The sequence below is a fragment of the Manis javanica genome, chromosome 11 (assembly GCF_040802235.1).
Source record: "Manis javanica isolate MJ-LG chromosome 11, MJ_LKY, whole genome shotgun sequence".
In the NCBI taxonomy this organism is placed as follows: Eukaryota; Metazoa; Chordata; class Mammalia; order Pholidota; family Manidae; genus Manis; species Manis javanica.
The window spans coordinates 105,587,058-105,610,284 of record NC_133166.1 but is presented as its reverse complement, the minus strand read 5'-3'; the positions used below and the strand labels follow the sequence as shown (position 1 = coordinate 105,610,284).

Here is a 23,227-nt window from a genome sequence, read left to right as displayed (position 1 = left end):
TGCCACCTACGCTGGTCCCAGTGACCTGTCCCAGGCTTCCGTAGCTTGGTCACCCACCTGGAACGAAACTGCCCCCCCTGGCTGCCCAGCCCGGCACCCTGCGGGGAGTCTGACTCACTTCGCGGGGGGCCAGTGCGGCTAATGTTTAACTCACTCCCTCCTTCAGTCAGGCCCTTTAGCCCTGCAGCTCTGGGCTCTGGGCCTGCCTGGCTCACCCTGCTGCAAGGTGGGCTTCAGGCAGGTAATGGCTCAGCATCCTACCCCAAGGGGAAGGGACCTGGTAGAGGACAGGGGTGGCAGCACATCATTCTGCCCCAAGCATTCCTACCACCGAGGGAGGCGCCCCAGGCCCATGGCCAGCGGCAGCTGTTGGGTGTCAGTGTGTGGCAGACTTCCCCCACACTGTCCCAGTCTCTCCATCCTGGTTCCCACCCTGCGTAACGTTGGGAAAAGACCTCACCTTTGCTCAGGGATCCGTGTGCATGTCATTTGAATGTTTGCCAGTCGGTGGGACTATTGGAGCTCCCCAGGTATATGTGCAGGGCCCCTGACCACGGGCCGTGTCCCTTCTAGAAAGTGGCTGGTTAGGCTCTGTTGAGTCAAGTCTATCCCAGAAAAGGGCAACCCCAAGGGCAGGCTGACCTCAGTTCCAATCCCCAGTCTGCAACTATCAAATCCCATAACGGGATGAACTACTAGAATTCTCCAAGCCTGTTTCCACATTCGTAAATCTGATACAATAGTACCTACTTCTTAAGTTTTGTGAGAATGCAATAACATAATTCCAAGGTTTTGTGAGAATATAATGATATAATTCTGATAAATCATTAGCATAGTAATAATTATCATTATTATTAAAATAGTGACTAAGAGTATGGACTCTAACACTCTAACAGGTAAATTCTGGTCCCTCCATTTACTAGCTATGTGACCAAGGGCAGGCCTTAACCTCTCTATGCCTCAGTTTTCCCTTCTATAACATGGGGATAGTTGTGGAGTTGTGAAGGTTAAATGAATGAACCAAAGTGTATGGAGTGTGCCTGGCATATAGAGGTATGCTGCGGGTGGGAGCCGTCATTCCGTGGAGGCTGAGCTCCCAGATCTGCCCTCCCAGGTCCAGTCTAGGGTGTGTTGCTGCCCCCCACCCCAGCCCCACACCAGGAGAGGCGGCGGGGGTGGCATCCTGGTTCTGAGATGCCGTGCCCCACACCCAGGCCCCATAATGGCTCAGCGAAACTCCCAGCCCCTCCTGTAGATTGCTCCCCAACCCAAAGAGCCCCCCTCCTCCGCAGTCAGGTCTGCTGTCTCCTCCCAGGTGTGCTGCCTGGCTCTTGCTCCATCCTCACAGGAGACGGAGTCATTCTAGCCAGGCTGGAAGCAGACAGAGGGGGTGGCCTCCGGGAGGCCCGTGGCCCTTTTGCAGAGGGCCTCCCTCTGGGTGTGCGCTTGGCCCACCTCCTCCACCCAAGGGCTCTCTGCGCGCAGGTATTTGTTCTGAGTCAGGCCCGGGGCTGGCCTCCTCCCTTTCTCGGGCAGGGTGGAGACCCCAAACTGCCAGGGCCCCAGGTTAATAGTCAACTGGCAGAACTGAGATTTGGCTTTGGAACTTGGGCCCAGGCTCTGTCGAAGGGCCGACAGGAGGCAGCGCTTGGAGCCGGGCCAGCCAGCAGGAGCACTCCGAGGCACGGAGGGGGGGTTTCTGTGGCTGCCTGAATGTGAAGCCCAGCCCTGTCCCCTGGCATGGAACCCCCATCAGGTCCTGCACCCCGTGTGAGTGCGTGTGTGTGTGTGACGGGAGACAGGTGTGCCCCTGCCTGAGGGTTTCTGTGTACAGTGGGCGGTAGGAACTGTGCTGTTCGCACAATCTGCCTGTCTACTGATTGGCAGTGAGAATGCTGGCACCGTGTGCCTCCCTAACACATCCTGAGCCGCCCGTTCCCCGGGGGGTGGGCGGGCTGAGCAGCCCTGGGTGCTAGACCCCATCCAGGGGAGTAGCTGGCACTGCACTTTGCCCCAGCTCCTGGCATTTATGGCAGATAATACTGGGAGCGGAGGGCAGAACAGAGACTCACAGAGAGGGTGGAAGTGGGGCTCCTCGGGCAGTTTCACCACCACCACCCTGCCCCCAGGACCAGTGCTGAGTCAGTGAGAAAGCCCGAGGGCCCCAGTGGGGCACCAGCCCGTGCTCTGTAGGCTTAGCTTGGGGGTCACCGCGACACTGCGTGAGGAGCCAGGCTCTGCTCCCAGGACTTGAGTCTCTGCTCCATAGAAGCCACTGTCCTCAACATGTATTTGTGGGGGGCAGGGAGAAGCTGCCCCAGACCCCACATTGCATACCTCACCAGGCTTTGGGTCCAGATGTCAGTGGAATGAAGAAAGGACCCGGTATAACCTGTGTGACCTACAAGACAGACTGCCAGCTGCCCCACCTCAGGGAAAGAATCAGTCCTGGAGGGTACGACCAGCTCAGGACTGTGCCGGGAAAATAACTGGACGGAGAGGGTGGATGAAGACGGGGAGGGCAGGGGCTGGAGAGCCCCAGGGATGAGGAGGGGAGCCACCTGGTGGCCAGGCTGAGTACAGTCCCTCCTTGCGGGGCCAGGGTGTGGAACAACTGCCTGCCCTGTGCCTGTAGGGACAGGTGAGGGGACTTCTCAGCTCAGGACCATCAGACACATCCAGTGGGAACCAGGGAGAGGGGATCCATGTTTGCAAAGGAAGGGACTGAAATCAGGTGGGGTAAGGGCTCTGAACGGAGAGGCTCCTCCCAACGGCTGGAGTCCCGGGTGACGTGGGGACGGCCCCAGAGATCAGGGCTTGGAGCTGAACGTCCTAGGTAGTGAGGGAGCGCTGTGTGACGTCACTGGGTCTGGGCAGAGGGGGTCCCAGTGCAGGCAGCTGCCTGTCCCTTAGCCCTACCTCCTGATCCCGAGTGCCCCCTGGAGCCCAGCCCAGCCCCCTCCACAGCCTCCCTGTCTGCCCTTCTGAGCGTGCGCGGCCAGAGCTGCAGAAATGACCGTGGACTGGGTTTTTTAATGGAGGGGCTGTGACGCCTGGTACACTGTACATGTCCCAGCCGCAGTGGAGGGACGCAGCACGGAGCAGAGGGTGGCTGGCTGGGGAACCAGGTGCCCACCTGCTAGGGTGAGGTCTTCAGATATTGGTGTTTCTCCTCCCGTGTGTCCCGAGAGGAGGACACTCGGGCTAAAGGGGAAAGGTGAGAGCAAAGGGAGGCACTCTGGAAATGCAGGCAGACGCAGAGAGGTGGGTCAGCTGGCTGGAGGGGGAGGCGTGAGGCGGGAGTCCAGAGCACAGCGTGGCAAGCTGGCCTGTGGGGACAGGGGTGGAAGCCGTCAGTTCCCGGGAACCTGTGCGCAGCTTGTGAACCCCTGACTTACGCACGACACATACAGCCCCCAGGACTTCTCGTCCCCAGCACAACCCGGGCTGGACCATCGTCCACAGGCCCTTGAGAAACCTCAGCTTCTTAGCCGGGCTGCACGTTCCCTCCCCACCCAAACCCTTCCTGCTGCTTCTGCACACCAAGGCTCCTGGAACTTCCTGGCCTCGCCATCCTCCACGACTGGTTCATTCCACCCCTGCACTCAGCTCCCTCAGCCTCTAACAATGCTCTTCCCCAAATCTACTAATGTTCCCACCACTCACTCCTCTAGAAAGCCTTCTCGGATAGCTTGTGCCAGGCCTGTGCCCTACTGCACATCCCCTGGGCACTCCTGTCTTGATTTGGCTGCTTTCTCCAGCCATTGCCTCCAAGTCAATGGTCTTGTCTTCTCTGCAGGGAACCCCCTGGGACCAGGGACTGTGAGTCCTGGGTGCTTTGCGACATCACCAGGAGGTATTTCGAACAGCTCAGACTTGCAGAAAGTCAGGGCTAGAGGACCCTCAGGGGTCATCGGACCCGGTGGTTCTCAGACTCTTGCATCAGAACTACCTAGAGGACCAGCCCCACCCAGAGTTTCCAACTTGGGGGGCCAAGGGTGGTACCCCAGCTGGTGCTGATACTGCTCATCCCAAGACCATACTTCAGGAACCACTGATACAATACAACCCCCAATTTTATGAGGGGAACAAAAGTGCCCCAAAGGAGAAACGACCTGTCCAAGGTCTCAGGGTGCTGGAGCCGGGCTGAGCCCCCGAGAGCTGACTGTCACAGGGACCTTTCTCCCTGTACCACATGGGGCCCAGCCCACCAGCCCTTGTCCTGGAGCCCCCATTATCCCTTAGACTCTGGTGGGCCTGGAAAGACGGGAGGGGGTCTCTCAGTACCTCTACTGAGTGGTCGGAGACTTGGCGGCATCAAACATCTTCTTCCGGCCTTCCATCCCAGACATGGCCTCCACATTCTTCCTCCAGTCACCCACCTCCACGGGCCGCTCCTGCGGGCAGGGCACACCCATATCAGACAGGCCAGAGGGTGCACAGGGCCCTCCAAGCACAGAAGAAACTGGATGGAGAAAATCAGCCTCTTCAAGAAGATAGGGGGTTCACGACACCTCACCCAGCCGTGAGGTCCAGGACACAGCTGGGAGAGGACACAGGTCCGGGTGGGCCTCCACAGGGGAGCTCTGGGTAACTGAGGCAGGGCGAGGGGACCAGTTCCCACCCCAGTGAACCACAGCCCGCCCTCACCTCCAGGCCCCACACCACCCTCCTTGGCTGATGCCAGCAGCTCAAGGCCACCTCCTCTAAGAAGCCTTCCTACTCCTAATTGGGCCCATTCTCCATTTCATCATCATGCTGCCTGGCCCCTTTCTTCTCTTTATGGAGCTTCTTGAGCCAGAGCCCATGTCTTTCATCACGTTCCTTACAGGGCCCAGCAGGCCTGGGCGCACATGCTGTGAGCTCACCCAGCTTCGAGCAGTTTGTTGCTGAGTGAGTGAGTGGGCTCGGCTCCCTACTTCCTGTGCTCGTGGGTCCCGTGGCCACTGGGGTCTGCTGTCCTCTCCTCAGCAGTGACTCACCCCGAATCTCCACCTGCTCCTCACACTGGGTGCAGTTTTTACCCCATGACTTGGTCTGGCTTTCTTTGTCCCAGTGTCCTCCTCAGACTGGGAACAGCCTGAAGGAAGGGAGCACGTCTTCTTTCCCCCAAAACAGAATAAGACTTCATCCCTGGTCTCCCAGAGGGTTCTAGAACATTCTAACAGGCCGGTCGCCTCCAGCAGGAGCTCCTGGACTGGCCTGGATCTATGTGAGGGCGGTGACAGGCTGATGGGACAGGTTCTGGGGAGAAACGTCCTCACCTTTTCCGTGTCTTCCTTCTTCACGGACTTCAGGTTGGCCCGGAGGTCCATGGACACCTTGTGCTTGGAGCCCAGCAGGGCCCGAAGCATGGCATCAGCCGACACCCGGACCCGGCGCAGGGGAGGGCGCTTGAATTTCCCACGGAGGTCCATGACCTTCAACTTCAGATCCTTAATCTGCAGATGCGGAGTAAGGGCTCACTGGAGAGGGCCTCCTGAGGACCTGGACCTCTAGGCTTCCCCTCAGAACTGTACCCCACATTCCCCAGCCTCCAGGCCAGACCCTCTGGTGCAGTCAGGCCCCACCTTTGTCACTTTGCAAATAGCCACCACGTGTGTTGTAAATGAAGGAAGGAATAAATGGACAGATAAGGGCCATCAGCGATCTCTGTTGTGGTGGCCAGGAATAGAAGGGACAGCCCCATGAACTCTGGGCAAGGGTGCTTGGCAGCAGTGTGGACGCAGGACGTGGGGCTGCAGCCTCACTCCTGCTTCTAACTAGTCCGTGCCTGGCAAGCCTCCAAAGCTGCTTGCTGAGTGCACACCTTTGTCCAGCAGGGTGGATAAACCCCCATCCTAGACCCCAGAGGCATTTCCATGACGCCATCTCTGGAGGGAATTCTGAGGCGATTAGTGACCCACAGACTGTCGTTCCTGATGGGGAGCAGTGGGAAGGAGGGGAGTAGCTTCTGGCCCTTCCACCCCTCCCCACTGCTTGAAGGCGGGCCCAGAAGCAGCCGACGACAGTACCAGGAGCCCATCCTTCCGTGTTCAGCCCACCCCACTGCAGCAGGGGCTGGACCAAGCTAATGCCCCTACAGGCCAGAGACCACCACTGTGTGACCCAGTCCAAGTGTCCTCACCTCTCTGAACCTCAGTGTCCCCATCTATAAAGTGCAGATAATAGTACCTACTCCAAGCAGAGGTGTGTAGGGAGGATCAAAGGATTAATGCACGTGAAAGATGTTATTAACAGGTACATGATCATTTGTGTCGGGGAATAAAAAGAGCAGCTTCTGTTAGACTGAAGAGCCTGTCTGGCAGGATGGAAGGAAGTTCATGCTTTTCAGCGTGTGTGCTCTGCACACATCCTGTGGGGCTGGAATGGGGCACCTACCCACCGCTGCCCACCCCACCTCCCCTAGTCATCACCCAGACAGGCATGCCCGCGGCTCCAGCTGCTGCTCCCTGTCGCCCGGGCTCACCTCCCTGGTGTTGTGGAGGCACTTGGCCTCGATGTCGTATCTTTCCTCGTCCACCACCTCCACCTGGGCATGCAGGTCCCTGCACAGGTCCTGGGGGAGCAGGACAGGCCGGCAGGAAAGGGGAAGCGGGGTGGGGGGAGAACCACTCAGTCTCCGGCCTCCCTTTGCTGCCTCCAAGCCCGGTGCCCTCAGCCCTCGGCTCTCTCCCAGCCCTGCTGGGAGAGCCGTGCCCTGGGAAGACGCTGCTGGACCCTTCTCTCTGAGGTTCTGGGCCACTGGGAGCTCAACGCATAATCCCTGTTTTCCTTCCTGAACATACTTGTTTTCTTTAAAAAGTTTTTTATTATAAAAAATAATAAAAGTACCAAATGATTTCACTCATCTGTGGAATATAAGAACAAAGAAAAAACTGAAGGAACAAAACAGCAGCAGAATCACAGAACCCAAGAATGGACTAACAGTTACCAAAAGGAAAGAGACTGGGGAGGGAAGAGGGGAGAGGGAAAGAAAGGGGGCCTTACGATTAGCATGTATAATGGAGGGGGTGGGGGAAAGGGGCAGGCTGTGCAACACAGAGAAGACAAGTAGTGACTACAGCATCTGACTACGCTGATGGACAGTGACTGTAATGGGGTTTGGGGGGAACTCGGTGATAGGGGGAGTCTAGTAAACATAATGTTCCTCATGTAATTGTAGATTAATGATACCAAAATAAAAAATAAATAAATAAAAGTCACTTGTACAGATCTTGAAAACTATACATTAACCAAAAAGAATAAATAAAAATAGCTAGCTAGCAATGCCACCACCAGGAGGTAGCCATAGGCGATCTTTTGGTTTCTTTCCTTCCATTCTCCACTGGCGTTTAAATGGCCACTAGTATTTGTAAAACATTAAAGAACTGTGAGGCAAGGACCGGCAAGTCTCTGGAGAAACGGGGCTTCCCAAGGCCTGCCCCCCTCCCAGCTCCAGGCCGTCCACCCTGGGGCACTGGTCGGACAGGAAGCCCTGTCCCTGGCTGGGCCCCACCCCAGGCAAGCCCCTTCTCTGCACTGAGGCCCCTCCCTGCACCTGTAAGGGTCTCCAAACAGCACATCTCAGAGGGTAGCTGAGATCCGGGGGGTTATGTAAGGAGGTGCCGCTTGTGAATCACAGAGCTTGGGGCCGTGCTAGTTCAGGCTCTGGCACCTGCTCCCCAGGGCACCCAAGGGAGCCCTCGAGCCCCGCCCTCCCTTCGAGGCTCACCTGCAGGGCGCTGAGGGACAGGCCCCGAGTCTGCAGCGAGGGGATGCGCTCAGCCAGGTAGCGCGTCTTCTCGGCCTCGCGCTCCACATTCTCCTGCTCCCAGCACTCCTTGGCCTTGGCCAGCATCAGGCTCTGGGTGGGACAGAGCCTGGTGAGCTGGGGCCCACATTCCGCATGTTCCCCCCCCAGGCAGCGGGGCGTGAGGGCGGGGCAGACCCCGGGCGGGCTGGCTCTGGCCTCTGCCTCTGTGGGCAGCATGTTCTCACACCCATCAGGGCCCACACCAGGCGGCCCCGGACGCATGGGAACGAGGCAGGCCCCAAGCGTGGAAGTGCATATGCTAACCACAGACAGGCGTGGGGCACGGGGCACCTGGGACCACACACAGCGTTTCATGGACCCGGAGCTTTGTCCCCCACAGTCTCTTGCCTCCTTCCGATGTGTTTGGGCCCACAGAACTCCAAAGAGAGAAACTCTTACCAAATTAAACCGAGCCCCTCTGTCCCCACCAGAAGCTGCTCACTGCCTCCTCTCAGGAACCCAGAGGTGCTCAGGCTCCATTGTGCCCGGGTCCCACCCACGGGCCACCTGGCTCCAGGACCGACTGGCCTCCCTCTGCCCCCTCGTCATCTCGCTTTGGCCTCCTTCCTCTTCACCCTCCCACACCGGCTGACACCCCTGAGAGTGTGCACCGCATCCCCCTTCTCCCCCTGGACACCCTCCCGGAGCCAGCGCACACGCTCACCTTCAGCAGGAGTTTGCGGGAGGCAGTGATCTTGGATTTTCTCTGAGGGCAAGAGGGAGAGACTGTGGTGAAGCAGAGGCCACCGAACTGGAAACCAGTCCAGGGCAGGACGGTCGCCTGCCAAGGTCACCATCACTACCCAGAATTCCCACCTTAGGCCCCTTAAATGCTCATCATTGTGATTTAATCCCTCAGACTCAAAGAATGCCATAGCCAGCTGCCTTGAACCCAGGGGCGGAAGCCCTCACTTCCTTGTCTGGTTCTCCCGGTGGTGGAATCCTGTGAGGTACTGTGTGGGTCCACCTCCTTCCTCATCTGTAAATGAGGGTGCCGAGACCCACCTAACTTAGTTCACAGAGTTTTTACAGACAAAACGGCACCACGATGTGCAAACCCTTTGAGAAGCATGAGAGATGCACGTGCTTCCTCCCGGTGGTGATGTACCAAGAGCTTAATGATCGGCTGTCAGAGAAACAAGCCGTGGATTCCCTGAAGATTGGATACCTTTTTAGACACCAAAGCTTTTTTAATGCCAACACCATCCATTTAAATCTTTCTCAGGTATAAAAACACTAATTTCTCTTTTCATTAAAAATACTTGACAGATTCTTGCTATTCTAATAAGTCAGCCCTGGGGCAGCATTCCCTCAGGGAGGGGATGGGGAGGAAGGCTGCTCAGCCTCTAACTAATGCGACTGTGATGTCTTCGAACACTTGTGCGTCTCTTTGCCCCTACGGTGTGGCTTCTCATTGCTGCCGTGAGTCCGTATCTACTTGGGTTGTGCCGTGTGCTGGGAAAACACAGCTCTCTTTGGTTTTCTGGTGTGTCACGCAGAGGTGAGGAGGCTTGGAGGGAGTTCTCACAGGAGAAAATGAATGGGCTTTAGTGCGTGGAACGTGCGGCTTCTAATCTGACCATTCGGAGTGGCTGGTTTGTCTTTTCTCTCCTAAAGCCTAAGGTTTTGCTATTTCAGATAAGTGTAATTACGGGAAAAATGGCTGATTGCCATGAACATTAACATGGTTCACACACCCTAACGTGCCCATGACAAGTGGTTCCTTGCAGTATTGTCTCCCCACCGCAATGGTGGTGAGCTCATGGGCCACCTCATTTGACCATCAGTCAAGGGAACTCTTGTATGAGCCTCAGCAAAACTTAGAAATCCACGTGGCTATTGGAAAGTGACTTGTCTGATTCTGAATCTCTGTGCCAAGGGTCACCTCCATCCAAGCTGCTAACTTCCCCCTTGCCAGGCCTGAGTCCACAGCCCCGTCCCGACAGTCCCCTCCCTGGCTGTACCCAGGCTATGTGCTCAGCAGCCTGAATAAATCGGGGACTGTATCAGGACCAGGGTCACCTAGGACCTGAGGGGACTCCCATGTTCCTTTTCAACGTCCAGTCTCCGGGCAGGGGTGGAGCGACCCTATGGCAGTCGCCTGATAGCCGTCCAATGTGGCTTTGCACAGGACAGGTTCTGCAGGGAGCAGGAGGGTACCCGTACTGGACAAGCTCTGAGCGGGTGAGGGAGGCCTTCCTCAGGGCTCAGTGGGGGTGCAGAGCGAGGAGCGGGTGCAGGGCCACACCAGCTCTGCTGTGGTCCCAGCTGTAAAACCTCCTTCCAGGTCACTGTGCACTGGGGCACCAACTCCCTGGGCCCAGAGAAGACCTGTGTCCACAACCTTTACCCAGGGTTACTGTTCTCCTGGGAATTTGCTCAGCCACTGGCCACCCCTCCCCCGGGGCCCTGACCCTGCTCTCTTCTCTCTGCTCAGTGCCACCCCACCTCCAGCAGTCTGAAGGCCCGTCCAGCACGGAGATGACCCAGTCTCACTCACCTCACTTCAGGTATCCATCAGAAGAGTCAGAAGAGGCCAGGGGAGAGAGCAAAAGACAGACTGAGGGTGAACAATGTGTATTACACCTGTAGCAGCAGACCTTTGAGGACAGCTGGGGCCGGGGAGGCGGGGCCACGAGAGAGCGCCAAAAGAAACCGGGCTTCAGGCGGGGGGACCACTTCAAGTGTTCCGGCAGAATGAAATAAACCCAAAGGCTTTTTGGGCTGCTGGCAGAGTTTGCTGGGAGATACTGGCCATTGTACGTTGGGGAGGAGTGGTGGGAGACCAGGGAAGCCGGCACATATCACTCCAGCAGTGTGGGACCTCCCAGCCCTGGGCTCCGGGGGAAATTCCCAAAGCTTTGTGCATCTGCTGGGCCAGTGTTAAATCATGACCCGGCCTATGTGATTCGCTTGGTCAGTGCAGACAGACCGGCTCTGGAACAGACCACAGTGGTCTTCCCCAGGCAGCCTGGGGGGGTGTGCTCCGCTCCAAGGCGGGGACCTGTGGGGACCCTGGGGACCCAGGCACTCAGGACCATTCCCGTTTTTGGATCTGGTCTCACAGGGAAGTGCTTCAGGCACTGAACAGACGTGCCTCAATTACGGGGCTGATGCCAACAGCAGAGGACTCGCCCTCCCGAAGCCCTGGATGGGGTGGGGACACTTACAGTTCCGGCATGGTGGTGGTGGGGCAGCACCTGGGGGACAGAGACATGATTAATGAGAGAGGCCGTACCTCCTGCCTCATCCAGCAGGGCCTTGTGTCAGCAGCTCAGCCTGGGAGAGGCAGACAACAAGAAGAAATCCGACACAAGGGATTCCAGTGGGTCAGGAAGGGATAGGTCCTTCTCCATTTATGCTTTTTCATTTATTCATTCACTCATGGGAGAGAGAAATGGCATTAAAGCAAAGAAGCAATACAAGAACCCAAGTGGCTCTGTGGGGTGGGTGTGTGGGGCAGGGGTTTGCAAACCACAGTCCACAGGCCAAATCTGGCCCCAGCCTCTTTTTGCTTAAAGGCTTATAAAACAATGAATATGTGACACAACCTATGTGACCTGCAAAGCTTAACATATTTACTATCTAGTTCTTTCTTGAAAAAGCTTGCCAACCCCTGTGGGGAAAAGAATGGAGTCTGTATAAAATATGTTTGGAAAGTGAGGGAAATCATGGGGTCATGAACAGCAGGCTGTGTTTAGGCTTTGTCCTGTGACGTAGGGCAGTCACCGAAGGTCTCAGAGAGGGGAAGAATCTGGAAGACGAGTGGCGTACAGGGAAGAGAGAATGCAGGTAGCCACCATATTACACAACACCAGGGGGCGCCATTCACACACTATGCAACGTAACTGTGCCCAGGGGGCGCTATTTCCATAGATGGCAAAGTGCCTGGCACCCCCAAGGTAGGGCAGTGAGGAGGCGCTGCATGGATAGGCTTGAGCCAGAAGGCAGAGGAAGCCCTGTGTTCTCTCTAATCTTTACCCAGACCCTCTCTAGGCCAGTTTTCTCTCTGCAAAATTAGGAGGTTAAATAAGTTGTTTTCCACTTAATATTTAACTCTTGAACCCTTTGTTCAAATCAAATTTTACTTGGAAGCCAAGAGAATTCAATCAAAAAGAGCGGATGGCACTGGCTGAAGGGGGCGCCCAGGAGCCCTGGGGTCCTCCGTGAGGACCCCTGGCCCCGGAGCGCAGATTGAAACCTCCAGGCAGGGGACGCTGGAGCTCCCTTTGGTCCTGACAGCTGGGGGCCCAGGCCAGGGCGGGGAAGGGGGGGTCCTTTGGGCTGCAGAGGCGGGTGTTCCAAAGCCAGACTTGCCAGCACTGGACAAAGAGCATTCCGATTGGGAGGTGGGCAGTGCACAAAAGGTCAGGGAAGGAGAGGGACAACTGGTGTGGGAGCAGGTGTGCAAGGCAGGGCAGGGATCCTGGGCTGGACTATGAGGTGAAGGATGGGGAGACCAGTGTGTAATCAGGAGCCTGGACTTGGTCCAAGAACCTGGTCTGGAGTGGGGGAGGGCAGAATCTGAAAGACACTTGCTAAGTGGCGCCCCATAATTTCATTCCAGAGCCACCTCCCGCCTCGGCCTTAATTCTGTCCTTTCCCTTTGTGCACATGAAGCCCCCTCCCCACCCCATGAGCATGGCTTGGCCACCTCGCCCACCCTGTCCATCAGAAAGCCTCTGGGGGCCTCTGCCACCAGGGGATGGTGAGGCCTGAAGGGAAGGGAGAGGGAGTGTGACCCCAGAGTCTCAGCTGTCACCCTGCGGCACAGAGGGAGAGGTAGGGGCCAATCTATAAATTCCAGAGATGCTCAGCTGAAATTAGATTTTATCACCAGCTGTTTATTCTAAGGGCTCCACACCTCCAAAGACACTGAGAAAGTCCAAAAAGAAAAACTAGCTGGTGAAGAGCTATCCCCAGGTCCATCTGTCCATCATGATGGCCCTTCGAAGTGCCAGCCTGCAGCGGGCCCCAGGCCTCGGCTGAGTGGGGATGCGCCTCCCCTTGGTGGGCATTTGGCCTTGTTCACACCTTCCTTGGGGAGCTCAGCGTCCCCAGTGTAAGGGCCCCTGCCAAGCTCCAGGGCCAGCCCCCCCCAGCCTACCCCACTGACAAATGCCAGGCCAAGGGGTCCCCAGCCTTTGCTCTGATACCCGCCACATGGGACCCCTTGACAGGTCCCGTGGAAAAGAAACAGGAACCCGATAGGAAGCCAGGATGTAGATAACAGCACATGTGAGGCTGCCGGCCAGCTTCCACCTCCCCCAGCAGCTAGAAGGGAGATAACTAGAAAATCCGCAGTTGGAGGGAGGGGACAAAGGGCTGCGGCGACTGTCTCAGAGCTGAGCCTTCCTTCCCCCAAGGCCCCGGGATGGAACAGAGTATCAGCTGGACTGGGAGAGTCAGGCTGAGTGTGTGACTGCGAGTGTGTGTGTGCGTGTGTTCAGGGAACAGGAGCTGGTTTCTTGTGCACCTGATAATCAGGGTCATAGATTTCTAGTTCGGCTCATGTTCTTCCCCCTGCTGCCCACCCCGACCCTGGGCCCCAGTTCAAGGGCACCCTGGTCCTCCCTGGCTGACTGGTGGCTGTGGGCTGCACACCGACCCACTCGAGCTCCGAGCAGGAGAGCCGTATCTCAGAACAGCTGTGCGACTGTCTCCCAAGCGTGGTGGCAGGGGCTGCCGTAGCCTCACCTCAGTCAGAGAGCCACCCACGCTCACCCCAGCCATGGCTCCCACTGTAGAAGTGCCCCCCACCATATGTTCAGATACTTGTGCCTCTGCCCCAAATGCTGTCACCATCTGCCTTCCCCCAGGAGCCCCACGAACTACTGGGAGGGGTTGGCCCCTGGCTGATCAGGGTTGGCAGCCTGCCCTCACCTGCCCTCATCCTACTGGCCAGATAGGTGGGCAAAGGGAGCTACATGCATCCCCCAAAAACAAAGAACAAAGAGGCGAGACAGTTTCCTCAAGCAGGGCTGGGCTCTGCCCTCTAGGCTCCCCCAGGTCCCCTCCTCTCTCTCCCGCTGGAGGCATCCCTCACCTTCATTGCTTACAGAACCCTAAACTCCTAGAGGTAGCCCCACTGCTGCTGCTCTCTGACCCCAAATGCCACACCCTCCCCGGGGGGGGGCCCTCTCCCTCCTGGGACCTGCTGGGCAGCCCAGTGTGAAAACATCCACTAGGCTCTGCCCAGGGCCCCTCCACAACCTTACGGAGAATTCTGCTCATGGATCTTTGCCTGCAAATGGGCAGGAGAGTGTCACCCCAATAACAGTGCTGCAGGAGAAATGCCACCCTACAGGGCACACGGCTCTGGGGGCGTTTTAGGGCTGTCCCACCAACAAACCCAACTGCACAGGTAAGAAACGCCTTCCCCCTCCAAGCCCTGGCTGGTTGTCTCCTGAAACGCAAGCCCTGCTTTCTGTCTGGACTCAACCTAGACAGAAAGGTCTGGGCTGCAGACCCTTACCTTGTTCAGTCTCTGGGGGCTGGTCTGGTCTGTGTCTCCCAGCTGCCTGCAGACTGAGGGGGCAAGAGCAGAGGGGAGGCTATGAAAACTATGGTCAACAGCAACTGGCCAGTAAAAATAGAACAGACCCACTGGCCCTCCCCCCAGCACAGCCCTCCCAGAGCAGACACACCAAAGCACGCTCAAGAGGGATACAGGCGGGAAGAGGGATACATGCTCAAGAGGGATACATGCATGTGGGCTCACGCAGACCCTGTGCACACAGGCCGCCGACTGAGTGAAGCCAGCCCCCACCTCAGGGGACTGAAGCCAAAGGGAGCGAACGAACAGCCAGACCAGGGAAAGCAGGGCAGGGGCTGAGGCAGAGCAAGTGCCGTCCCCTGGAGGTGCACTAGTAGGACCGGGGACCAGCATGCACTGGGGAAAGGGAACTAACTGCCTGGCTGACTCACATCTCTTACAAGGAAATTAGGCCCCTGAGCTCAGGCACCAAAAGCCTGAGAGAGCTAAAGACTCTACTTTGGGGACTCTTGGGTGGCTCCAATCTTCATGTGCTAGGAATGTGCCCGCACGTGTGGGGTAACGTGGACCATGCTTCAGGTGGGCTCCAGTGCGCATTCCTGGGGCAGAGCCGACATGTGGGCAGCAGCAGGGGCCTTTATGCTCACGGGAGTCTGAGCATCTGCAGACACTCCGCAGCCCTCTTCAGATGGACCCCAGGTTCCCAACCATATCCCATGTCCCAGGTCTGCGACTAGTGAGGCCAGCTCACCTTTTGCCCTGCCCTGTTCCTTGTCTCCAGCCAGAATCCAGGGGGCTGGTGCCGTAGGGGCTGCACCTGTTCACTGGGTATTTTTAGGACAGTTGATGGACACATAATACCCACCCTATAGTCAGAGAAAGACAATGCCGCTATGTTAATCCTGCAGCTATTATTGTCATTCATCTCATGGGCTGAGATCCCAGGTGGGGGCAGGACAAGCAGGGTACTGACCCCTCTTGGAGGCCAGGGAGAGGCCTGGCACACAGCAGCAGGTTAGGGAGCCCTCCCAGGCTCCCTGTTTGGTGGGGGTGCCGGTGGACAGAGGCTTCCTCAGGAGACACACCCCCAGTGCCCCAGAGGGGTAAAGGCCCTGCCCTCTGGCCACTGCCGTTCTGGCCCCAATGGGTCCAGGCTGCCCTAATTTGACTCTGGTTAGGTCAACCTTGAGAAGCCTCTGTGCTGGAAAGATGCCAGGGAGAAAGGACACGGTCTGGGAAGTTATGGGGTTTGGGGGTGGAGGATCCCAGGTGGAGGGCCGGGATGCACAGTGAAGGCCAGCACCGCCCGAGGACAAGCTCGGTCTCAGAGAAGGAACTTGAGGGCGGGGGATGAGTCCCCTGGACTTTATCACATCGGCTTCTTAGGTTCATAATTTATACAAGAACTTTCTTAATGCGCACTATACCTTAAGAACTATACCTTAATGTGCACACCAAAAACTGAATTATCTGCATGCATTCTCCTGCTTTCGGGAAAGAAGAAACAGCAGAGTGACGAACAGAAGACCAAAAGAAAGTCAAAACAACCTAAAATGTAGGCGATCAGGTGTTCAGCCCCAGACAGGGTGAATGCAGTCTGCCCAGGGGGCCTCCTCTCAGCGGGGGCCACGGGGACCCAGACTCTGAGGGGTCTTTCATCCTCCGGTTCTCCTGGGGCACGGGGGGCCCAGATCAGATCCCTCATCCCAGACCCCAGAGCCCCGATTCCATCCATACTGGCCGCCCACAGCACATCCCGCGTCTAGCTGCCCACCCTTAGCTCCACCCTGCCTGCAGCCCAGCTCGGCTACGCGGGGAAGGAATGGCTTTGCCCTGGGCATGCCGCCTTCTCCAGGGCCCCTCTCCTGCTGTCTGCTCAAAGCTGGCCCTCAGACCTGGGGCCATTATGCCCTGTGGTCCATGCACCTGTGGGAGTGCTTCTAGAGACCCCCGGAGTCCCCCTGCAGGCCCAGTGATCTCTGGGTGGAGGCTCAAACCCAGCAGAGGGGCCACTGCTGGACATGACAGGCCCTTAGCCCCATTCTGCCACTGTCACCTTTCTTCTGCCCTCTTTAAGTTGTCCTCGTAAAAAGGTCACCCCCTTCTCAAGGCACCTCTGCCCAGGTGCCAGGTCACCCACCTCCCACTCTGCCTGAGAAGCAGGAACAGCTGTTCCCGGAGCTATGGGGCTGTGTCTGGCACAGATGGTGCCCTGGCCTAGGAGGACCCTCCCCAGACCAGACCCAGAAACAGGGCTTCTGGCCCTGCCAGCGCCCCAGGCAGAGCTCCCCCTGGTTCGCTGGATGATGGCCCCTAAAATGCCCAAGTCCTAATGGAAATGTGAAGGTGTTACCTTGTATGACAAAATGGACTTTCCAAGTCTACTTGAATGAAGGAGCTTGAGTCAGGAGAGTTACCCTGGATTATCCATGCAGGCCAATCACAGGGATCCTTAGGTCCATGAGGACCATGGGGAGGAGGTGGGACGGGGGAGGCAGAGGTCAGGGAGAAGATTCTATGCCATTGGCTCTGACATCGGAGGGAGGGCCCATAAGCCAAGGAGAGAGGGCAGCTTCCAGAACTGGGGAGGGAGAGGAAGTCTCCCCACAGGGCCGCCAGAGGGAAACAGGCAGGCCGACACCGTGTCCGTCAGCCTGGCGGAGCTGATTTTGGACTTCCAACCTCCAGAAATGTAAGGTACCGCTGGTGTTTTGAATCACTAAGTTTGTGGTGGTCTGTCACAGAAGCAATAAGAAGCTAATACACTCTGCACTGCCTCGCTGGGCCCCCCAGTTTTGTGGTTCAGGCTGTGCGTGGGGCCAGCCAGGACAATGGTGGGCTTGGGAGGCTCGGTGAGAAGAGGCCCTGGCCCGGGGTCCCCAGGGAGTGACAGCCCTGAGGCAGAGCCTCATGCGCCCCTGACCAGAATCGGCTCTACCAGGGCCTGGCCTTCTCAACAGCCAGCTCTGAACTTGCAGAGAGGATCACAGGACGGCAGAGCGGGAAGACTGTCCAGTGCCGGCATTGTGCCCAGAGGAAACGGAGCCCAGAGAGAAGAGGGGTGTGGTAAGGGGCAGGTCTAACCTCCAGCCAGGGCGCCGTCAGGCCGCCCTAAAACAGGGTCGCTCCCCTCCTTATCTTCTGCCCAGTCCTAGTCCTAGCACCATCCCTCCTCTTAGCCCTACTCTAACCCTGTCCCTGCCCTTACCCAACACACCCCCACCGCCCAAATGTGCCCTTTGTGCAAATGGGGACGCAGTGCCCCCTCTCCAGGGATGCAGCCCGCAGGTGTACACTGGCTCCTGGCCACCTCAGTTGTCATGAGGTGAGTAACCTACGAGGCTGCCTCCAGCAGCCCTGGCGCTGACCTGTCAGAACCTCGTTTGGTTTCCCCTCCTCCGGTCTCCTGAGGTAGCCCCTCACCCTCCTGTAATCCATTTCGAACACGGTTTTGTACAAAATGCTAAAACCGATCTTGCCCGTATGTCCAACCCAGCTTCCTCCCCAGCCCCTGCTCCCACCCCTCTCCCAGCATGAGCCCTGACCTCACTGCAGGCCTGAATGGAGGGTCCCAGCTGCACAGTGTCCCCCCTGCATCTCGGCCTCCTCGTCCGTACACCAGTTAAGCGTGGACAGTGACCTCAGGGTGGGCCTGGCTCCCATGCGGACGCCCCTCCCTGGGGCCAGGCTGAAGGTCCTCCCAGAGCTTCTTCACAAAACCCAGGGAGCGTGGGAGGTGACCCGACCAGAAGCCACGCGGGGTGTGTGGCCCCGTGCTCCCCACTCTCCCGGGACTTTCGGCCCTCTGGGAAATGGACGGAAGAGCTGCCAGGAGGAGAAAGGACAGGCAGCTTTGCCAGACCAGGGGAGGAGGGGCCAGTCCAGGAAGAAGGAGGGACAGGCAAGCTGACAGAGTCCTGGGGTCTCCAGCCTCAGATCCCTGGGGCTTCAGTGGCACCCTTGTCCCTTCCCCGGGTTTGGGGGGCCACAGGGCAGGGCAGCATCTGGCCAGAGGAACTAAGCCTTGCAAGGCCTGGTCATGGAGTCAGGGCCCCACCCCCTCGGGGGCTGACACCTGTCAGCCAGCTTCTCTCGCATGTCTGGGAAGCACAGGAGCCCGAATTAGTAAGTGACAAGCGCCAGCCTCTTCTGCCTTCCCAGCACCTTGCAGCCGCGGCCCCTTCCCGGGTGGCTCAGGGCCAGCCGGCCACAGCCCCTGCCTTCTCCTCCACCCACCCCATGTAAACCCATCAGTTGGTCCGGCGCCAGGCTTCCTGCGGCTGAGTTCTGAGAGGAGGCCAGGCGGGAGCTGCAGAGGCTTGAGCGGGAGGAACAGAGAACAGAAAAGGAGACACCCCTCAATTTCTGCCACGGAGTAGCACCATCATTAAGGCCTGGAGCATACCCACACCTCAGGGTGGACAGCTCTGCCACTGCCTAGCAAACCTCGCTAGTATAACTTAGGTGCTTTAGCCCTTCCAAGCCTCCATTTCCTCATCTGTAAAGTGGGAATAATCACAGTGCCCACCTCAGAGCAGACTATGGGGCTCACGTGAGGGAATGTGTACAGAGAGCTCAGCGGACGTCTGGCAGGAGGCCAGTGCATCAAACGTCAGCTCTCAGCATGTTCTCTTTGAAGCCTCACAGTAACGTTCTGAGGCAGGCACCTACATTAACACCGTTTTACTGGCGGGAGATAGAGGGCTCAGAATGGTTGAGCCGCGCACCCCAGGTCCCGCAGCAAGAAGACGCAGCACTGAGACGAGCACCTGGTCCCTGGGCACCTTAACCGGAGCGCAGCGCACACCCGCAGCCAGCGACCAGGGCCCCGCTGTGGCCTTAGCTTCTCACCTTCAGCCAGCATGCTGGCTTCCACCAGAGATTTGGGACAAACCAGACCGGGGCCCCCGAAGCCCCATATAGTCATTCTGACAATAAAAAAATGTAAGTGGTGCTTTGAATTACCGACTCTCTATCAACCTAATTGTAAGAGGTTTGGCTGCACGGACACAGATGGTGTTAGTCACTATTTTCGGTGCTGACATACTAGGAAGAGGCCCTGCCCTGCCATCCAGGAAGGCTAGGTGCGGCTCTGCCCTCAGCTCAACGCTGGCATTCTCACACTTCCCTTCCAAGCCGCGCACCCTCCCCGCACCTTCCCACACTGCTGCCCTGCCTCCAACACGTCTGCCCCACTCTGGTCCGGCCTTCTCCCTGGACCTGCCTCTCCCCCTGCTCAGCATTGCCCATCTTGGTTCCCCCATGAGCCCAGGGCTATGATGGAGGAGGAGGACCGAAGACCACAACCCCCCACCCCAGGCCCCCTCCGTGCTGGGGCTGAGCCCTCACCCCCAAAAGCCTGAGGCCCAGCCTGCCTTGGCAGCCCCCTGCAAAACTGGCTGCTTCTCCAGAAATCCCATAATAAGCAGGCAGGGTTTGGGGTCGGTACTGTGGATCTGGGGAAGACTTGGGGGACACAGGGAGAGAGTGAGCCGGCAAATCAGGGGTGGACCCCACGCTGGGAACACATCCTTTGCGAACTAGCAAGTGAGCCGTCAGCAAGGCCCGGACAGGGACGCCGCTCCCCGTGTCCCCCTCCCCATTCCACCTCCCCCGCCTCCTTCCCCGCCAACGGGCCCCCAGCACCATCTCCAGCCGGCCCGCTCCACTCTCGTCCAACTCCCAGCTTGCTCGCACCTCCGCCCTGGCCACTGAGTCCGTCTGCTGCTCCTCAGCCCAGACATCACAGGTCTCCACGTCTGCACCTGTGAGCCCACAGGATTCCAAAGCAGAAAGGTCACCCACTCCGTGCTCCCCAGCGATGCTGCCTTTCCTTTCAGGCGCTGCTGGAAGCCACCTCCTCCCCTGGGCCCTCCCAGATCACCTCTCTTCAGGGGTGGTCTTCCCTGCCCTCAGAGAAGGCTGCGTCCAGGGGCTGGTGGTGGGGCTTCTGTCTGTATCTGTGCCCTCAGGACTCAGTGTGGTTGGCAGCCGAGCCAGCCTCTGCCAGTCCAGGGCTTTGCAGCCTTTATGGTGCATCAGAAGCCCTTGGAGAGCTTGGTAGACACAGAGTCTGTGGTGGAGCCTGGGAACGTGCATTTCTCACACGCTTTCAGGTGGCACTGATGCTGTCTGGCCTGGGACCACACTCTGAGAACCATGGTAGTTATACCAACCAGAAAAGGTGCACCCTGTGGGCAGACACGGCCCGTTGGGTCCATGGCTCGACCCGTCTGTGCCATTCTTCTGCTGGGTTGGGCCCACAGCCCAGCCAAGAGCCTCCCTGACCCCCACCCTGCCATTGCCCTCCTCTACCCTGTGCCCAGGACCCAGAGAGCTCTGGAGGTGCCCACAAACTCCACCACCCACTCATGTATTCACATGGAGGCTCCCCGCGTCCCAGCACTGGTCCCAGCCCCAGGGAGGGCACAGGAAGCCCCAGGCCCAACCCCCACCCCCGCCCTGGCCTGGTGGGTGACCTTGGACACCAGGACACAGACCCTCTCATCTCCTGATCCTTCTGCTTTTGCCCTCTTCCTTCCCAGGCTGCAGGCAGTGAGGGACAGAAATCATTTCCTTCTTCGTTGGAGCGGTGAATTAGTCCAGAGGGCAGGGAGAATCCCCGGGGACAGAATCCCAGCCTGCTGTCCTTCCCTGGTGCCAAAGCCCTGTCTCCTGCCCAGGCCGCCCCCAGCATCGGGCAGCTGCGCCCACTCCCTGTTGGCCAAACTGGCTCAGCTGTCTGCAGCCCCCCTCACCCGGGGTCCCAGCCCGAACCCCACGTCAGCCCCCCAACCTGTTCCTTCTGTTCTCCACGCCACAGAAAATGGCACAGCCACAGCCCCTGAGCCAAATCAGGAATGCAGGGGTCACCTCCTTCACCCCCCTCAGCCCGCTGAGCGCCAGGCCCTGCCCTGCTCTGTACTCGGGGGTCCCGCCCAGCTCTGCTGCTGCTGGGCCCCTGCATTCTGCCGGCTGCACTGCCCCTCTGCTTCCTAATACATCTTCTAAAATAAGAATATCGTCCCACCACTTCCTGCTCTCAGGATGAACTGCAAACCCCGCAGTCAGGGCACGTGCTCCAGGTAAGCCCACGCCTCCCAGCTCCCTGTACCCACTGCCCCTGAACTCCAGCCACGAGAGGCTGCCTACAGATGGCAGAGCAGTGGGGCCTTCTCAGAAGGCCCTCCTCTCCCGCCCCATCCCAGATGAGCAGCCTCCTACCCTCCTCCAAGCCTCAGTGGAGCACCCACTCCTCCAGGAAGTCTGCCCTGACCACCCCTAACTGCAAGCAGCGCCCCTTCCAGGCACCACAGGCCCTGGACATCCTCTTTCCCTGCATTCAGCCCAAAAGGTTGAAGCCGTCTATTTACTGGGCCAGAGTGCCAGTGCCATATCCTACTCGTTCTTGTGCCCTCAGCACATCTGTATCCCAGGGCCTGACACATAGCAGGTGCTCAATAAATGCTCAGGGAATAAATAAATGGACAAATGGCCAACTTGGAGAGGAGCCTTCTGACCAAAGACAGGGCAGGAGATTGCCTCTCAGGGCCGAGGAGGGATCCTTGCTTGTTCCCAGGGTCCTGAAACAGGGTGGGTGCTCATGGCTAAGCATATAGGGAAAGGACAGGCTGGCAAGCCATCTTGTTCAAGTTCTGGGCACCCAGTGTCTGGGCACCGCTGTGTCCGACCCCTGGAAGCCACTTCCTGACCTTGACACAGGTGATGAACCCCTCTTCCCTCCAACAATGTGCTCGGACATACATAGAAACAGCAGCTGGGCAGCTGGGCCTTTGTTGATGTTAAACTTAGCCTCTCGGCAGTCACCCTGAACTATGGCCACCCCCGGCCTGCATGTCCAGGCTGGGGCCAGGAATGCCAGCAGGTGCCAACACGACAAAGGTCCCCCCTTGCTGCCTCCCCCTCCCCCACCATCCCTGTCCACACCCCCACTCTACAGACTCCAGCCCTCCTTCCTTACCCTCCTACACTCCTGCCCCCACGCCTTGACGGTTTCTCAGGAGCCTCGGGGAGAAATGGACAAGGAAGGGACCTTCTCAATCAGAGGTTCTAATGAACTCCTTCAAGGCCCCATCCAGGGTGGGATAACCTCTCCAAAGGTCCTTTGGGTCCTTCCCAGTGCAGACTCCCAGACAGACTTCCACCTTCTCCTGTCCTCGGCGGGGGAGCCTCCTGTTTGTAGGCGGATTCGCAGCCCAAAGCCCTGCCCTTCACTCCATGCTGCCCGTCCAGCACACGCAGCTACAGCCAGACGGCACCTGCTGCAGCCGGGGCAGGAAACCTGGCGCAGGGTGGGGGGTGAAATTCACTCTCCCAGCCAAAACGGGACCGGAGGCAGCGTCAGTCCTCGGAAGACAAACCCTCTCTCCCCACTCACCCGCCGTCCTGCGCCTGTCTGTGGCAGTGCTTCTCAAAGTGTGGTCCACCCAGTCCTGGGGTACATGATTTGCCTTTTTCATCGTGTTGGCATTGCATGGATGGTGCAAAGGCAATGGCAGGGAAAGCCGCTCATGCCAAAGCAGGAATCGAGGCCATGCCACCAAACGGTTCTCCACCAATGTGCCATCGTGGGGGAAACAGCCAGTTGTACTTAAGACTTAGTCTCCTTGATGAAGCAGGAAAAAGCACCAACTTTTTTCTATTAAACATGGTTAGCATACATTGAGCACATCTGCTACCCACCAAGTGGGATGGAATACACCACATCTGGCTGCTGTTTTCATGGCGTGTCATTTTTACTTGGTAGAGTGAGTGACTGTTTTAAAAACTGGTTAGTTAGATTTGAATGTTGGTAGATATTTTCTCAAAACTAAGCAAAAGGGGCTCTGGCTTAAAGGGAAACAGCTGAGCGTGTTTGTTGCCAATTATAAAATACAAGCCTTCAAACAAAAATTCAAATCTCGGAAAATTTATAT

General features: G+C 57.9%; 1 protein-coding gene and 2 long non-coding RNA genes across 7 annotated transcripts; 1 reads left to right on the top strand and 2 right to left on the bottom strand.

Moving 5' to 3' along the window:
* Positions 1–3,013: 3,013 nt before the first annotated feature.
* TNNI1 (troponin I1, slow skeletal type) lies at positions 3,014–8,607 on the bottom strand. 2 transcript variants are annotated; one of them, XM_017673592.3, is made up of 6 exons: positions 8,460–8,607; positions 7,715–7,846; positions 6,470–6,559; positions 5,265–5,441; positions 4,288–4,397; positions 3,014–3,277 (listed from the first exon to the last, which is right to left on the bottom strand). In XM_017673592.3, the coding sequence occupies exons 2-5, from the start codon at positions 7,838–7,840 to the stop codon at positions 4,290–4,292; spliced, it is 501 nt and encodes a 166-aa protein (XP_017529081.2). In that variant the 5' UTR covers positions 7,841–7,846; positions 8,460–8,607; the 3' UTR covers positions 3,014–3,277; positions 4,288–4,289. The 2 variants fall into 2 exon arrangements, with proteins under 2 accessions (XP_017529081.2, XP_017529079.2); XM_017673590.3 differs by having other exon boundaries at positions 3,014–3,329; positions 8,460–8,606.
* A 1,337-nt stretch (positions 8,608–9,944) lies between these two features.
* Positions 9,945–22,407, bottom strand: LOC140844517 (uncharacterized). Of its 3 annotated transcripts, none has more exons than XR_012122959.1 (4): positions 22,273–22,407; positions 15,043–15,157; positions 14,271–14,323; positions 9,945–10,995 (listed from the first exon to the last, which is right to left on the bottom strand). It is a non-coding gene; the product is annotated as an uncharacterized lncRNA (long non-coding RNA). The 3 variants fall into 3 exon arrangements; XR_012122958.1 differs by lacking the exon at positions 22,273–22,407 and adding an exon at positions 17,837–17,955; XR_012122960.1 differs by lacking the exon at positions 22,273–22,407 and adding an exon at positions 16,645–16,727.
* LOC140844518 (uncharacterized) lies at positions 16,874–17,906 on the top strand. 2 transcript variants are annotated; one of them, XR_012122961.1, is made up of 4 exons: positions 16,874–16,983; positions 17,270–17,357; positions 17,565–17,616; positions 17,847–17,906. It is a non-coding gene; the product is annotated as an uncharacterized lncRNA (long non-coding RNA). The 2 variants fall into 2 exon arrangements; XR_012122962.1 differs by lacking the exon at positions 17,565–17,616 and having other exon boundaries at positions 17,788–17,894.
* Positions 22,408–23,227: the final 820 nt, after the last annotated feature.